The sequence below is a fragment of the Hemitrygon akajei genome, chromosome 20 (genome assembly GCF_048418815.1).
Source record: "Hemitrygon akajei chromosome 20, sHemAka1.3, whole genome shotgun sequence".
Taxonomy (NCBI): domain Eukaryota; kingdom Metazoa; phylum Chordata; class Chondrichthyes; order Myliobatiformes; family Dasyatidae; genus Hemitrygon; species Hemitrygon akajei.
This window is the reverse complement of record NC_133143.1, coordinates 2,534,947-2,552,499: the sequence shown is the minus strand read 5'-3', so window position 1 is coordinate 2,552,499 and position 17,553 is coordinate 2,534,947. Positions and strand designations below refer to the sequence as shown.

General features: G+C 42.4%; 1 protein-coding gene across 3 annotated transcripts in view; it reads right to left on the bottom strand.

Moving 5' to 3' along the window:
• Nucleotides 1–255: 255 nt before the first annotated feature.
• The window catches only part of trak1a (trafficking protein, kinesin binding 1a), a 178,002-nt gene continuing 160,704 nt past the window's right edge, over nt 256–17,553 (bottom strand). For 2 of the 3 annotated variants that reach the window (XM_073072970.1, XM_073072968.1), the window contains 4 exons: nt 16,326–16,645; nt 12,294–12,509; nt 7,105–7,207; nt 256–2,178 (listed from right to left, as the gene is read on the bottom strand). In XM_073072970.1, the coding sequence (XP_072929071.1) occupies nt 1,380–2,178; nt 7,105–7,207; nt 12,294–12,509; nt 16,326–16,645 (1,438 nt within the window). In that variant the 3' untranslated portion in view covers nt 256–1,379. Of the gene's footprint in view, nt 2,179–7,104; nt 7,208–12,182; nt 12,510–16,325; nt 16,646–17,553 lie in introns of all 3 variants that reach the window. The other variant, XM_073072969.1, reaches the window with a different exon arrangement.

Below are 17,553 nucleotides of genomic sequence, written 5' to 3'. Positions count from 1 at the left end.
CACCTCTCAAATCTCCTCTCATTTTTCTTTATCTAACTATCTATTTTTCTCCCTCATTAAATATATGTAGACCATTCAGGACTACTTCTTCCTCTATGATCTGCGTTGTCAATATTCTCTGGCTTCCCTGTGCCCATCCTATTAAGACTTTGTTCTTTCTGGACAGGTATAGCTCACTATTTAATTTCCACCCCCTCCAGTCAGAATTGGAATCGCTCTCGTTGTATTTCAGTGGAAAATGAGCATACAACTACATGCTTTACACTGATTTATTTCAGCTTTTCAGTAGACAAATAGATGTTGTAACTTCTCACACATTATATCCCAATTTTCTAAGTGTTAAAGTGTTCTTATGTCAGTATGTATACACTGATAGGTGGAGAAATTCCCTTTCAAGTTGTATTTGATGTTGGCATTTCATCCTTCACTGGACCGATTGATACACAGAACAATTTGTTATCCTCATACATTCACAAATGAGTTGTCCTCGGATTAACAGCAATTTATATTACCAGCAATGTGCAAACACATTGTATAAAACTGAAACAAAATATCAGTATTTACTTAAAAACTTTGCACAATATGAAATAATGAGGCATTTAAAACCCATGCAGTAATTGCCAGTTTCAAAGATGTACATCATAGATGGAGCCTCAGGCAGCAGTCCCTCCCGTCTGCAGATGGTGCACAATTCATGTGCTGAAAACGTATCTACAACTAACAGTGCTGATGAGAACTAGTTTTTAAAGGTACCCAACATCCCCTTGTGTACCTATTCAAGTAAATATACAAGTCACACAAACACTGGATTTTGTTATATTTACGAGTACTAATCTTACTCCGTCTCTCACATCTACAGACTATCATTGCTACCATCCTTCAAACAAGCAACTCATAGTATAGGAAAGCAGGGCTGGCAAAACAACATTTCAAGTTAATAACAAAACCATATGCTTTAAAAATGAAATGAGTTAATCTCTCCTTAAAATACAGTGCATTAGTTAAAATGATTTTGTCTGTTTTGCTGAATGTCCATAACAACTACACAATTACATGGCAATGGGCAGCTTCAATCGTACAAATCTCTGATTGTACTGTGTGATCAAGTTGTTAAGGACGTACAGTGCAAAATTTAATCAACCTGCCTTGATTAAAAGGTTTTTGAAAATATTCATTTCAATGTGAGTGCACGTCTTAAATCGGAGAATTTCCCTAATATATACATACAGTATGTATAGATAGGATCTTAAATTAAATTAGATGCTTACACTGAATTTAGGGCCATAAATCTATGTACATATTATACAAAGTTTGTTCTAAGAGGCACTAAGTCAATGTATCAAACACTGAGTGAATATAATCGTAACTGCTCAATACTTTCATTGCAGGTCCGTCTGATTAGGTAACTTAGCTCCCATTAGAATTCCTGAAGCCATCGAGGCAGGTCCTTTCATCTGCATGCTGGCTCCCACCATGGTAGGAAAGCTACGGTTCCGCCGGATGCCAGTGTTTAGCTGGAGTCCTCCGATTGCGCTTCGGACCACTTGTGAGCAGCCTAATGCAAGGCCGTCACCAACCAGAGAGCCCTGGGCAAAAGCAGTCATTGAACCTTGGCCCCTACTGAGAAGGGGTCCCTTATCTTGGCTCGTTGAGGAATCTTGCACAGGCGTTACAGCAGGCTGCATGACTTTGGCAATTCCGAGCCTCTTCACCTTGTCAACCAGGTTGATTCTGGAGATGCTGACGTCTGTCTGGCTCTCAGTGTGCTTCGTTAGCCTGTCACCTCTCATCTCTTTCAGCATAGTACTGGCTGGTTTGGAGGCCAGGAAAGTGTCATAGTGATTACAAGAGCCTTTGAATTCAGGCGAGGGGCACGTGGGATGCAGTGGAGAGTTAGGAGGGGTGGATGGTAAATTTGTTGGCCTGGGAGTGTAGAGATTATTACTGGTGCGGAGGCCCATTCTGCTCCAGCTCAATGGGTTGTACACAGCTGCAGAGATTCCTCGCTCCTTCAGCAGTCTCACCAGCCCCAGGGAGGTGCTCATGGTGGTAGTTGCTTCCCGTAGGTTAGTGAAGGATTCTGCCAGGCTCAGGCGACGGGGAGTGCATGGGGTGCCAACTGGAGTTGATTTCAGGTTGCCCAAATTCCCACAGGCTGCAGCAAGTGCAGAGCCAAGGCTGCGAAAAGAGAGACCAGAATCATAATCAAAACGGGTTTTCACAGGTTTGAAGCAAGCAGCTGAAAAAGACAGTTCCTATAACATGCACCACTCAAAGCAAACATCTCAGGTCTTTTTAAATAGTGCTTATGACTTTTAAATTCCTCAAAGTTAACTGTAGAAATCACCTCAGCAAACCAGATTAATCTCAGAACTACACATAGTGAAACTGCTTAAACAATTACGGGTACTGTGGGCTGGCTTCACTCAAAGGGGAGCAATTACAAGGTGGCACTTCTGATAGATGCTAGAAACCAGAGTGTGTAACGACATAAGAAAGCAAATCACAGATTTCAGTGTGGTGGATTTGCAGCCTCAGAAGTGAAGATGAATTTGAGAGAGAAGTATTTCAAAGGAAAGGAAACTGCTCAGGGCTAATTTGTAACATTTACCCCAACTAATGGTAATTAGCTACAACTGAGGAGTCTCGGCAGTTCGATTACGCGGGTGGGTGTGGGCTGGAGGTTGAGGTGATTGCAAGATCTTTGTACGGTGGGAGAGAATAGGAGTGGAGACAGAACAGAAAGAAACAGACTGGCTCATTAAAACAGTAGAATATTTAATTCTGTCATTTCAAATTTAAGGGTGATGACCAATGAGGTGATTTGCTGCTTCGCAAGGTTTATGAAAAGCAAAATGAAAAGCTCTTTCACTAATCGATAAACCTTCTCTGCCCAAAATTCTGCAGCATTGCCAGCTTGTTGAACCAACTGCTGCCATTCTTCAACCAGGTATACAAACCATTGTTGGCGCGTGGCCAAGTGGTTAAGGCACTTGTCTAATTATCTGAAGGTTGCTAGTTCAAGCCTTGGCTCAGGCGGCAGTGTGTGTCCTTGAGCAAGGCACTTAACCACACATTGCTCTGCGACAACACCGGTGCCAAGCTGTATGGGTCCTAATGCCCTTCCCTTGGACAACACTGGTGGCGCGGAGAGGGGAGACTTGCAGCTCGGGCAACCGCCAGTCTTCCATAAAAAAAACCTTGCCCAGGCTTGCACCCTGGAAACTTTCCAAGGTGCAAATCCATGGTCTATCGAGACCAACGGAGGCCTACACTACACATACAAACCATCAAGACAATAAAAAAGTGCTGTGGACCCATTATGCTTTCTTCTGTCAAAGCAAGCATCAACAGACTGCTATTTTGAGTTTGTGAGAACTCTATGCCAATTAAAGATTAGAACCGACAGTGTTGGTCTTTAGAAATGAGCTGAGAGGCCTTTAACCAAACAAAAACAGGACTGGCAGCGCAGACGGCTGGAGGAAGGGGGCAGCAGGATGATTTGGGGTGATTTAGTAATGAGATGGAGAGTGAGTTGGGAAGTTTTGAGCAACAAGGTGCCATTTAGAAATCACTACCAGAACAAAGAAAGAACAAGTACATTTCTTAGGGATGGATGCAGCTGCACGATTCATAATTACAAACGACTAGCTAGCAGACAGTTGTTAATTAAAGGTTAGAAATCAAAGAATTAAAGCAAAGCCACCTATGGAAAGTACCCTTATATGTGGTGTAAATGTGCTCTATAACAGATCCAAGTCCTTGACAACAAATTCTAATTAACAAGCCTCACTTATGACTTCTAAAAGGATCTTAGCAGATGAAGTCGCATGAGGTTAGTGAGTCTGAGGTACACATAAATCTCTATTGTTAGTTCCAAGCTAGTGGGCAACAGTGCTGGATTGTGCCTTTGGGAGCTTGAAGTATTAACCAAGTCAGAGTGTTCAAATCCTACCACTGCAGCTGTGGAACATGCAATCAGTTAGTCAAATATCAGGAATAAAAAAACCAGTCTCATAAACTGCAATCATGAAACAACCAATATGTTGTGAAGCCAAAACTAGTTTACCAATGGCCTTCAGAGGAGGAAATCTGCTGAGCTGCCCTGGCCTATTCTGCCTGTGAATCCAGATTCACTGCAATGTGATGGAAACTTAACTAACACCTGAATATTCCAAAGGAATTAAGTCAGTATCAGAATCAGGTTTATTATCAGGTGTTTATAGGACATGAAATTTCATGTACGTGCCAAATAAAGTTAAGAGTGGAAAATATTAAGATTAACTTGATTTAGGGCTTTGCTTCCTTAAAACAAAATCTGCACAAGAAAATAAAATTTAAATGAAAAAAGATACCTTGAGTTCACTGTCAATACTGTGGGAATTATCAACATTCCAACAGTAATTATTGCCACTTGCTTACTGTGCTACTGCAAACCATAAGGAGAAAGAATGATTAAAAGTTCAGTTGTAACCCCCAAAACAAAGCAAAAATAAAGTTAAAAATGAATTGAAGAACTGATTTCTTAACTATTTTCAATATAATATTCCATTATTATGTGATGACAAAAATCTTATATAACTTGAGTTTTTTCTTAGGTTTTTGGACATTGAATTGATCAAAGCAATAGAGTATCTGAGCAAAGGAATGGAACATTTGGAAATGTGGTTGTTTGGTGCTAACATCAAGCATTATAGAACTAATCATCCAAAGGCACAAGCACAAATCCCACCCTAGCAACAGGGGAATCAAATTTGGTCTGTTAATAATTTAAGAAAAGCTGGTACCAGGAGCAGCAAACACAAAACCGGCTGAGAGTCATTAAAATATACCAACTGTTTCACAAACATCTTCCAGAGATGAAAACATATCTGGCCCGTGTGATCCTTAGTAAGCTACTCAATAAGAAAGCAGCTGCCAACCACCTTCCTGGAGGGTGCTACAGACAGGCAATAAATGCTTGCTTTGTCACAAAGTCCAGGTAAGGCTTGCACAGTAAAGCAAACACTGATCTAAATCCTCTGGTCAAGTACATATCATACCAATCTTAGACTGATAATTTGAATTTGCAACTATTGCTTCTCTGAGAAAGACCTCTAAATTTACACCATCTTCCAAGAAAACATTTTATATTCAGTCAATATCATTGAGGAAAAATATACCAGTGTCCAAATCAACTTGAAACTAACTTTTGGAAGTTGAAGGGAACATTCACTGGGCAAGGATAATAATGGTCTCTACGGTTGTTTCCAAATGTCAAAACATCAACAATTTCAGAAAATTCTACAACTACGAAGAAAAATTATTCCCAGCAATTCCACGCTTTGCCAATTAACAAATAAAGGAACTTGAATGGCATCTGGTTGAGGGTGAGCATATATCAAAGAATCAAGCTGGTAGAGGGACTCAGCAGGTCAGGCAGTCCAGATGAAATATTGTGACCCAAAACATCAACTGTCTATTTCCTCCACAGATACTGAGTTCCTCCAGCATCTTGTCCTTTGCTTCATGTTCCAACATCTGCACTCTCTTGTGCATCCAATCAGAAATCTGAGCAAGATGATCAACCAGGCCATATGGGTCTCATGCTACTGGAAAAAAGTTGAATTTCCCCATGGGGATGAATAAAGTATCTATCTATCTATCTGATGCTCTGTCAAACTGTGGGCTAACAAACAAAGAGCAGTGAGTATTCTGGAGTTCTGTGCCATCAGTATCTTCAAAGAATTGGTAATATTTCTATGGAGTTTTTCTGCATAATATTAAATGGTTGAAGTAAATTATAAAACTATGTACTCTGTCTGTAGTCTGCGCAAGATGAAGCAAAGATCTTTTCCTTGTACCATTGCTTTCTTATGTTTTTATTTTAATTAAAGTTAGTTTAATTAATTAGTGGAAGAAAGCACCCATGTGCCAGATTAGTGCAAGAAATTGTAAATTATCCACAACTGTCACTTGGATGCTCTGTTAACCAGGAGGTCACAAAGCTCGCTCAGCAAAGGGCTGCATTCCCTGGATGGAGACTCATATCCAGTTCTTCCAGATTCTTACGGCCAATGGTTTTCAGACATCAGCTCCACATCACAAACCAACCACATAACAAAACCTTGTTGGACAGCAGGCAACTACAGTTAGCTGGAACAGGATTAGTGATGTAGTTGAATCCTATTTGGTTAAATATGCTAAACCATTCACATTCCAGCATTCCTGTTATCTAGTCTGACCAGGTCAGTTGGTACCTCACCCCAATGATCAATCTTTGCCCTGTAATTCCTCAGGCACGATGACAAAGTGCAATTCCATCATCCACATTCTCTGACCTGTGGGAAACCATTTGCTGTTAAGAGCTGTTCACTGCATTTTACATCAACCAGTTGTGTGGTTCAAAGACGAAAAGAGTTTTAACCTGGAGCAAAGGATAGTTTTTTCCATCTTGTTCTATATCAAGCTAAAAAGTCTAATTTGATAAATCTTGGTCTGCAACAGAATTCCTGAACAAAGATATGAACTCTGTAATCTATTAATGTCAGGAGACTCAAGTAATAAAAAAATGGGCTTGTTCTTTAGAATTCAATTCCAAGTTTTAAATATTCATATAGTTCTTAAAACAAAAAACTTCCATAAGGTTTGAAGTTCTCATCCCACCTTAATTTCTGTGTTAAACAAATCAGAAGCAACAACGATTAATAAAATTTACATTTTACTCATCTGCGCCATAGTTATCGGAACTCAAGTCAGATGGACAGATTTGCAATTTGAATGGTATCCTTAGTATTCAGGGTAGATCTGGACAGTCACGGTGAGGTACAAAAAAAGTTATGAGTTTACTAAGCCGAATAAATATTATCTACCCCTCTTTCCACTTCACACATTCACCCTATTGTTTCTCATTCCACCTGACTTTGCTTCTCTCATTCAAACTTGACCAACAGTAGCAACATTACATGAAGGAGACAAGAGACCGACGCCACGGCAACCCCACGTCACTAGAAAACAGCAACAATAAATTATTCCACTCCAAGTGTACCCAGAGGGAATGAGGTAGGAACAGACTGAAATTGGCTTATCACTCCACTGCTCTGTCAAGACAGAGTCTGCACTTACCTCGAAGTGACTTGTGTGAGTTCATCAGTGGGGTGAAGGATACGGCAAGTAGTGAAGGTGAAGGTGGAGCTGGTGTGTGACATACATTTACCGGGATAGTGAACTGAAGGAAAGGAGAGAGAGGAAAGAACAGCAAAAAACACACTTATCAGTAGCAATTGCAGCAATTCAGAAAAGCCAAGAATCAGTTCCTGATGAAGTGCTAGACTCCAGCCCTTTCCAACTGCAGTCCAAACTCCTGCGCCAAAATGTCTGGTAATTCTTAAATCACATTAATCTTATCATGGATTTTTTTGCAACCTTGGATTTATGGTCTGCCTGGGTTGGAAAGGGTGGGGAACAATCATTTTAAAAAATCATTTTATTTCTTTGAACCAATAGGGCACGAAACAGCAGGGAAGTTTGATTGCTACACTGGAACCAGGTTGAAGCTAAATAAATTACTTCACGATTACATTATTTCACCCAACAAAAAGAGATAGAACTCCCCCGTAACCCAAGCTTAAGTGTTGACAGACAGTGAAAGAAAATGGAGCAGAGTACACACTAAATGGGAACACAAGAAAATGGTGCAAAGACACGATGGATTGAGTGTTTGGGGAAGCAGTGACTGTGATATTGAAATGACATTAATGATAACCAACGACTAATAAGAGTAAGGTCCTGCCACCCACACCTCTGGGTGGCCTCACCCCACAGCACCTCCCAATCTCAACCTTGGAGCACTGGGAGCACCTCTGGGACCCAGCACTGCAGCTTGACAGAATAACACCTGAACCCAATTGCAAGGAGAAATTACACAAGCTAGCAATTTATGTTAACGGTTAATTTGACTCTGGTTTTTATGATATGAAAATGATACTGTTCAAAGAGAAATTATCTCTATTCATTTTTACCTGTTTATTTAGTGATTCGGCACAGTTTCAGCCCTTTGAGCCACACCACCCCAGCAACCCCCAACAACCTCAAATTAACCCTAACCTAATCATGAGGCAGTTAACAATAACCAATTAACTTACCCAGTATGCCTCTGGACTGAGGGAGAACTCAGGGGAAAACCACGTATTCCATGGGGAGGACACACAGACTGCCCTGCAATGGCCCTCCTAACTCTAGCACCCCTGCTAGAGGTAATATCAGTGTACTAGCTACTACAGTACCATGGTGCCCTGGATGGCCAAAGCTGGACAAGAGAGGCAGTCTAAATGCTGGAGCCAGACTCTTAGAAATGTGGTTCAGAAACTTCTGATGCATAGTGGATGGCAAAGGTTCAGAACTCACTTTTTGAGAACCAATTGCTAAATCTGAGGTTTAGCAAACTTTAATTAACCAGAGACAGTGAGGAATAACATGAAAATGCTGGTGTACAGAGTTGGTTTGACATCATCTCGACAATGGAATATACTCGAGAGGCTGAGTGCTTTCTTCCTGTTCTTCACTCATGATAGAATTTGTTATAAAGTTATAACAATTGCTATAATTTTCTGCTCATTTATAGGATTAACTCAAACTGATTTTTTTTAGATAAAGTTCATTTAGTGATAAATGCCTTTCAATCATGTTATGGAAAGTATGCGAAGAGCAATAGCATAAGACGTGAAAGAATAGGACCTAACAAGTGTGACAATGGGAAAGGGTGTACAGAACCAGAGGAGATAGCAGAGGTACTTAATGAATACTTTACTTCAGTTTTCACTATGGAAAAGGATCTTAGTGATTGTAGTGAAGACTTGCAGCAGACTGAAAAGCTTGAGCATGTAGATATTAAGAAAGAGGATGTGCTGGAGCTTTTGGAAAGCATCAAGTTGGATAAGTCACCAGGACTGGATGAGATGTACCCCAGATGACTGTGGGAGGTGAGGGAGGGGATTGCTGAGCCTCTGGCGATGATCTTTGCATCATCATTGGGGACGGGAGAGGTTCCAGAGGATTGGAGGGTTGCGAATGCTGTTCCTTTATTCAAGAAAGGGAGTAGAGATAACTCAGGAAATTATAGACCAGTGAGTCTTACCTCAATGGTTGGTAAGTTGATGGAGAAGATCCTGAGAGACAGGATTTATGAACATTTGGAGAGGTATAACATGATTAGGAATAGTCAGCATGGCTTTGTCAAGGGCAGGTTGTGCCTTACGAGCCTGATTAAATTTTTTGAGGATGTGACTAAACACATTGATGAAGGAAGAGCAGTAAATGTAGTGTATATGGATTTCAGCAAGGCATTTGATAAGGTACCCCATGCAAGGCTTATTGAGAAAGTAAAGAGGAATGGGATCCAAGGGGACATTGCTTTGTGGATCGAGAACAGGCTTGCCCACAGAAGGCAAAGAATGGTTGTAGATGGGACATATTCTGCACGGAGGTTGGTCACCAGTGGAGTGACTCAGGGATCTGTTCTGGGACCCTTACTCTTCGTGATTTTTATAAATGACCTGGATGAGGAAATGGAGGAATGGGTTAGTAAGTTTGCTGATGACACAAAGGTTGGAGGTGTTGTGGATTGTGTGGAGGGCTGTCAGAAGTTACAGCGGGACATTGATAGGATGCAAAACTGGGCTGATTAGTGGCAGATGGAGTTCAACCCAGATAAGTGTGAAGTGGTTCATTTTGGTAGGTCAAATATGATGGCATTAATGGTATTAATGGTAAGACTCTTGGCAGTGTGGAGGATCAGAGGGATCTTGTGGTCTGAGTCCATAGGACACTCAAAGCAGCTGTGCAGGTTGACTCTGTGGTTAAGAAGGCATACGGTGTATTAGCCTTCATGAATCATGGAATTGAATTTAGGAGCCGAGAGGTAATGCTGCAGCTATGTAGGACCCTGGTCAGACCCCACTTGGAGTACTGTGCTCAGTTCTGGTCACCTCACTACAGGAAGGATGTGGAAACCATAGAAAGGGTGCAGAGGAGATTTACAAGGATGTTGCCTGGATTGGGGAGCATGCCTTATGAGAATAGGTTGGGTGAATTCGGCCTTTTCTCCTTGGAGCGACGGAAGATGAGAGGTGACCTGATAGATGTGTATAAGATGATGAGAAGCATTGACTGTGTGGATAGTCAGAGGCTTTTTCCCAGGGCTGAAATGGCTGCCACAAGAGGACACAATTTCTAAGGTAGGGACATGTTCGACACAACTTTGTGGGCCGAAGGGCCTGTATTGTGCTGTAGGTTTTCTATTTTTCTATGGAAAGGCTAAAATGGACAGCAAATGATAACTATTAGAAGGAAGAATTATTCAGCAATGGGGAGAAAGTTAAACAAGTTTCACTTGTTAACCTACCCCTTCCTGGTGTGAAGGCAAATGGCAATGCTGTTTTGATTACAGGTTAGAGTGATGCAAGTCAACGTGTGGCTAAATTACATAGCCCAGGTAGAATTCTTAGATATGTCAGTCTTACTTAGAGCAGTACTGGGCAGGTCCCCAGGCTGTGAGTGGGGGAAGAAGTGGCTGAGACATAAGATCCATACACTAACGCAGCCACTCAAAGGCAATGCCTTCAGGTTATCAGAAGGTAACTGAGAGGACAAGCGAAACACAGCTTCTGGGAAGTACCTTCAAAATTAACAACATTATTACACTCTTCTGCTGCTTACCACACCAAAATGCAGAACACAGATTACAGTAATACTATGATTAGTCACCCACTCTTGAGCATGGCAGTGAAATCATTATTCTTGTGACAAATTGCTAAATTCAAGCATAAAGCTTAAAATTTAGTTGCACATTGAGAGCATCCTGACTGGCTGCATCACTGCCTGGTATGGGAACTGTACCTCCCTTAATCGCAGGACCCTGCAGAGAGTGGTGCGAACAGCCCAGCGTGTCTGTAGTTGTGAACTTCCCGTGATTCAGGACATTTACAAGGACAGGTGTGTAAAAAGTGTAGGATCATTGGGGACCCAAGTCACCCCAACCACAATCTATTCCAGCTGCTACCATCCGGGAAACGGTACTGCAGCATAAAAGCCAGGATCAACAGAGACTCCAGGACAACTTCTTCCACCAGGCCATCAGACTGATTAACTCACACTGATTTGAGTGTACTCTGTATGACACTGACTGTTCTATTTATTATAAATTACTATGATTGCACATTAGATGGAGACGTAACGTAAAGATTTTTACTCCTCATGTATGTGAAGGATGTAAGAAATGAAGTCAATTCAATTCAATTAACCAACTGAATGGACAAAGCATATCATTTGAAGACTAAGTGTAGAACAATATCAAGTGACAAGTAAGAAATTGGTTTGCCTGTGGCATTCCAGTATCCAAAATAAAAACAGAAAATGCTGGAAACACTCAATAAGTCAGGCAGAAACCAGGGAGAGAAGAAGAGTGAATTGTTTTTCTCTTTAAGGGAGCTGCCTGACCTACTAAGTATTTCCAGCGTTTATGTCAGATGTCCATCGAGTGTAGTCTTTATGTTTTTGCTTTTGAAGTCCGTTAATCCACAGTGCTTAAACAAAGGCCACTGGATAGGCACCAGGTGTAGATCCTAGGGATAGTTATTAACTGAGAGAATCGCATTTCATTCTATCTAGGAGATGCAAGCATGCTTTAGTTTCAAGCATCAGCTCGTCTCCAAACAGACACAACCTTCTAAGCCAAGAGCTCGCAACCTTTTTTTATGCGATGGGCCAATACCATTAAGCAAGGGGTCTGTGAACTCCTGCTCTGAGCTGATTTACCAACACTTTGAACTCATGATTCATTACTGACCATTGTTCACCCCTACCTCAAGCTACCTACGATTGAAAACATACCCAGCCAATATCCCAATCCACCCCACAGTGAAAAACTAATCTGATCAAAAAACCAGAGGCAGATGATCAAGGCAAAATGTAAATAAATTTGTGCTTCTGTAGAGGCCCAAATGAGCACTTTAAACAAGGAAAGTGGAGAGGCATTTCCAGTTGAAACCTGGTTTCTCAGCAAACATGACTGTTTAAATCAGAAGCAATCCTGACCACAGATCATTCAACAAGACATGACAGTGGATCTGACATAATTCAATGTGAACCAAACATTTAGCGTCCTGTCAAATGGAAATCTCACGTGACAGGAGATGCTGCCTCACCAGAAGCCCCATCACCTTCGGTTGACTCCTGCGGCTCCGCTGCGTTTGGTTGACACTGCAGCACTAACGTCTCGCTGCGTGATACTGGCACTTTTGTATTCGACCTCTCACCTGAGGTCTCCCTGTGCTGCACCGGGGTTGAGGTAGCGAGCCCCCGGAAAGAACGGGCGCCCGGCTCGTCTTCCTCATAGTCTGTCAAGTGGTACACTTGCTCAGTATCCAGCTCCAGTGGTCTGAAGCCCTTGGTAACAACACCCGGCCGGGGGTCTAAAATCCCTCCTAGGTTTGGCTGGGCCAGTTGCTGCCAATGGTGCAAGGTTGCTGAACCTGTTAACATAAATTCATCAGACATAATGTCATATGAGATTGCTGTTAAAAATTAATTACAGATCAATAATTAATCTATTAATAATTGAAAGCAACAATTGTTAACAATGAAATGGTAACATGCATTCATACTAATTATACTTGAGACTATAATTTTTCAGTTTTCAGTTCATTCTCAGGGTCTAGGCATTGCCCATTCCTTGTTGTCCTTGGGAAGGTGGGAGTGAGCTGCATTGAATTGTTGCTATCCTTCTGATCACGGTGCACATACAGAGCTGTTTACTTCTGGATGTGTTAGTTGAGTAACAATGTCATTTGAAGCGTGTTGTGTAGGTTGTGGTAAAATATAAGAGATGTAAATCAAATTTACATAAAATTTTCCTTTGCAAACATAAATCTTTAGTCCCTGAAAACCCTACTGTCAGCCATTTTTCCATCTCTGGACGCTGCAGGCACGTAATTTGCAAGTCTGAAAAGTATATTAATGTGCCCTCGACCTTACGCCCACTTGTGGTGACTATCAGTGTAGTACCCTTCCTTCCCCATGAGTGCCAAAGGAATGCTGGTGTCTCACACAAATGCTCAACCCTCTGATGTGAACCTGAGCATTTCCACTGACAGCTGTAACAATGGGGAGTGGGAGCCCTTGCTCAAAAAGCATACACATTGCAGCACTTTGATTTCTACTGTGGCACAGCAGGCTAAATCCGGATAAAACAGGGAAGAACTTGTGGCTTTACTGCTGCAGTGGGTTGATACATACCAAAGTTATGCATTCAGGATAATGGGAATTGTCAAAAAATCCATTATAAAGTTCAACAGGTACCAGTGAAAAATACTATACACATTAGCAGTGGACAACCGTGTAATTCTTATTGTGACTGCAGTTGCAGAATGTTGTAACTGTTGAAAGAAAGTCTGCATTATGTAAACAGAAAAGTAGAAGCAGTAACTACGGTGTAAACACATGAGATTCTGGAGCTGCTGGAAATCTTGAGCAGCACACAAATGGTCGAGGAACTCAGCATGCCAGACAGTATCTCTGGAGGGGAATAACCTAGAGTTTTGATCAGAACAACTATGAAGGACTACGGTACTATGAAGTCACTTTGACAATTGTTGCTATATTTATTGCTGTAATAATTATTACTATTGACACTGTGAGCTACAAGCAAGGAATTTCATTGCACCCTGGTGTTCATTGCACTAAACTAATTTGAATCTAACCTAAAGTTATGCTGACATTGGGCAGGGTTCAAAGGAGGCTCACGAAATAAGTCAGAGATTGAAAGGCTTGTCATATGAAGAGAGATTGATGGCTCTGGGCCTCTGCTCACTGGATATCCAAAACAATGAAGTGGGGGTGGGGGGTTTGATTGAAGCTTATTGAATGTTGAAAGGCCTCAATAGAGTGGATGTGGAGAGGATGCTTCCTATAGTGGGAGAGACTGGGACCAGAGGACACAGATAGAGTGGATGTGGAGAGGATGTTTCCTATAGTGGGGGAGTCTAGGACCAGAGGACACAGATAGAGTGGATGTGGAGAGGATGTTTCCTATAGTGGGGGAGTCTGGGACCAGAGGGCACAGATAGAGTGGATGTGGAGAGGATGCTTCCTATAGTGGGTGAGTCTAAGACCAGAAGACACAGATAGAGTGGATGTGGAGAGGATGTTTCCTATAGTGGGGGAGTCTGGGACCAGAGGACACAGATAGAGTGGATGTGGAGAGGATGTTTCCTATAGTGGGGGAGTCTGGGACCAGAGGACACAGATAGAGTGGATGTGGAGAGGATGCTTCCTATAGTGGGTGAGTCTAAGACCAGAAGCCACAGATAGAGTGGATGTGGAGAGGATGTTTCCTATAGTGGGGGAGTCTGGGACCAGAGGACACAGATAGAGTGGATGTGGAGAGGATGCTTCCTATAGTGGGTGAGTCTAAGACCAGAAGACACAGATAGAGTGGATGTGGAGAGGATGTTTCCTATAGTGGGGGAGTCTGGGACCAGAGGACACAGATAGAGTGGATGTGGAGAGGATGCTTCCTATAGTGGGTGAGTCTAAGACCAGAGGACACAGATAGAGTGGATGTGGAGAGGATGCTTCCTATAGTGGGTGAGTCTAAGACCAGAGGACACAGATAGAGTGGATGTGGAGAGGATGCTTCCTATAGTGGGTGAGTCTAAGACCAGAAGCCACAGATAGAGTGGATGTGGAGAGGATGTTTCCTATAGTGGGGGAGTCTGGGACCAGAGGACACAGATAGAGTGGATGTGGAGAGGATGCTTCCTATAGTGGGTGAGTCTAAGACCAGAAGACACAGATAGAGTGGATGTGGAGAGGATGTTTCCTATAGTGGGGGAGTCTGGGACCAGAGGACACAGATAGAGTGGATGTGGAGAGGATGCTTCCTATAGTGGGTGAGTCTAAGACCAGAGGACACAGATAGAGTGGATGTGGAGAGGATGCTTCCTATAGTGGGTGAGTCTAAGACCAGAGGACACAGATAGAGTGGATGTGGAGAGGATGCTTCCTATAGTGGGTGAGTCTAAGACCAGAAGACACAGATAGAGTGGGTGTGGAGAGGATGTTTCCTATAGTGGGGGAGTCTGGGACCAGAGGACACAGATAGAGTGGATGTGGAGAGGATGCTTCCTATAGTGGGGGAGTCTAAGACCAGAAGACACAGCCTCAGAATAGAGGAGCATCCTTTTAGAATGAAGATGAGGAGGAACTTCTTCAGCCGGAGAGTGGTGAATCTGTGGAATTCATTGCCACAGGCGGCTGTGGAGGCCAGGTCACTGGGTATATTTAAGGAAGAGGTTGACAGATTTTTGATTAGTCAGTGCATTAAGAGATACAGGGAGAAGGCAGGAGATTAGGACTAGAGAGGGAAAATAGATCAGCCATGATTAAATGGCGGAGCAGATTCGACCTGCCAAATGGCCTAATTCTGATCCGCTATCTTATGGTCTTAGGAAATAGTATTTTGCCAATTGTTGCCATTTACAAATTAGTTCTCAGTAATCAGAATTCATGTTCAAATCATAGGAACAAGAAATTCTGCTGATGCTTGAAATCCAGAGCAACACACACAAAAGTGCTGGAGAAATTGAGGCTGTTTATTCCTTTCCATTTATGCTGCCTGGTCTGGTGGGTGGTTGTGTGCAAGTGTTCATGTTCAAATGTTCCATTGCAAATGAGAACCAGTCTCTCAAAACTCTGCAGGTTGTGGTCATCATTAATTAGTCTTCATATGAACAACTGGACACAAGTTGGTCCTATTAAGATACACCTTGGGGGCAATTTGTCATTTGTGTTTTAGTTTTGCAATGTGATTTTAGTAAGGAATAAAAAGTTCAAGGTTTACAATCAGAAGTTGCAGTAGCCGATGATAAAGGACAAAACAAATGGAGAAGAAAAATGAAAACTCCAACAGGAAACAATGCAGAAGCAGAAATGAAAGGGAATTGGAAAAAATGGTCTGGACTAAAATGCAGAATATTCCTTCATATTTCACCTAAGATGGACTAAATTTCCTTTCCCATTTATGAACTTGATAGTCTGTTAGCGAGGAGCGCAACTGCTACTTTAACAGAACGGCAATGCCAATGCTTACTCCCTGCCCCAGTATGAAACAACTTCACAGTAAGAATCAAAGGCAGGTTTATGTCAGAGGACCTCAAACCTGTACCAGGACTGATTATCTTTGAAATAGAAAGAATGTTTGGTGCACAGGGCTCCTGGCTTTTTAAGGTGCAGGAAAGACCCCAGAGAATCAAAGACAAGGATGGAAAGAGGACATTGCCTCACATCACCTTCCAAGGGCTTTACAATTTGTAGTTTCTCTGGCAGGTATGAGCGGCTGCAGAAAGACATCCCTGAAAAGCCGGTGAAATCAGAGATCCCAGAGAGGTTGGTGCCCAGGGACATAATGCTTTCTGTGGGTGTGGCAGAGCCACCTGACAGTTCCCCCTTCTCCGCCAGCTCTTGCAACTTCCTCTCACGCTCATCCTCAAAAAACTTCCTTTCACACAGGTAGTTCTCCCTGCGGAGGGACAGGCGCCGGAGAGCTGCTTGCAGATCCCTGGAGCCTGGCGTCCCTGGCTGGCCCAGCTTCTTGTGGCCATCTTCACCCCTGCAAATGGAAGAGTAAAGCAAAACCACCAGAATCAGTACTTATGCAGGCACTCAAGCCAGCATCTGCTGAACGACCCAAACCTCTTGTTGGAACTCTATACTGTCCGAGGGATGACTCGTCGGTTAAGATGGTAAAGTCAGACCTTACCTGTCTAATAGATGTACATAAAGCATCTTTTTTTGGGGGAGAGATATTAGGGGCTTGTTCAAGCCTTATGTATTCTCAAACAGCATTTCCAAACACAGGTTATGTGTGGATGGAGGTTTCAACAAAGGCACCACAGCTGGAAAGCCACGTGACCCTTGATGCCCGGCAACAGGCACCACCAGTCCAATCAAAACCTGTAACCACCAGGAGCGCAGTGTGGGGAATAACATCACCCCTTGCATTGACACAGAACTGCTCCAGCAGCCAGAGTGACTCCAATTAATGCAGAACAACTCAGAAATGCAATTACTAAGTTTCACTCTCAGAAACGACAATTTCTCAGTGGAGTTAAAAGAGTGTTCTGCAGTGGTATCAGTAATGGTGCCATGTAACTGCTGGGTTGTCGTACACTAATGAACATGATCCACCAACATTCTTCAGGGGTTTAACCCTGCTAACCTTGCCTGAAGTGCCCACATCCTGTATATACAGAAATGAAAAATAAATCTTTTGGAATAAACAGTAATCTGGCTCCTTCTTCAAAATTATTTCAATGGAAATGATAACATCAAGGTCAGAATTCACTTATATATTATATTACCTTCGAGCACACCAGCTGGCCTCCTGCCACTGAGATCATTCCTGGAAGTCCCCTCTCTCCACTTATTATCCTTTAAACTATTTTCTTTCATTCTTTGATCAGCTCCCTTCTACTTCTCACACCACCCTTGCAAATTCACAGCAGCCAAGGTCAGGAC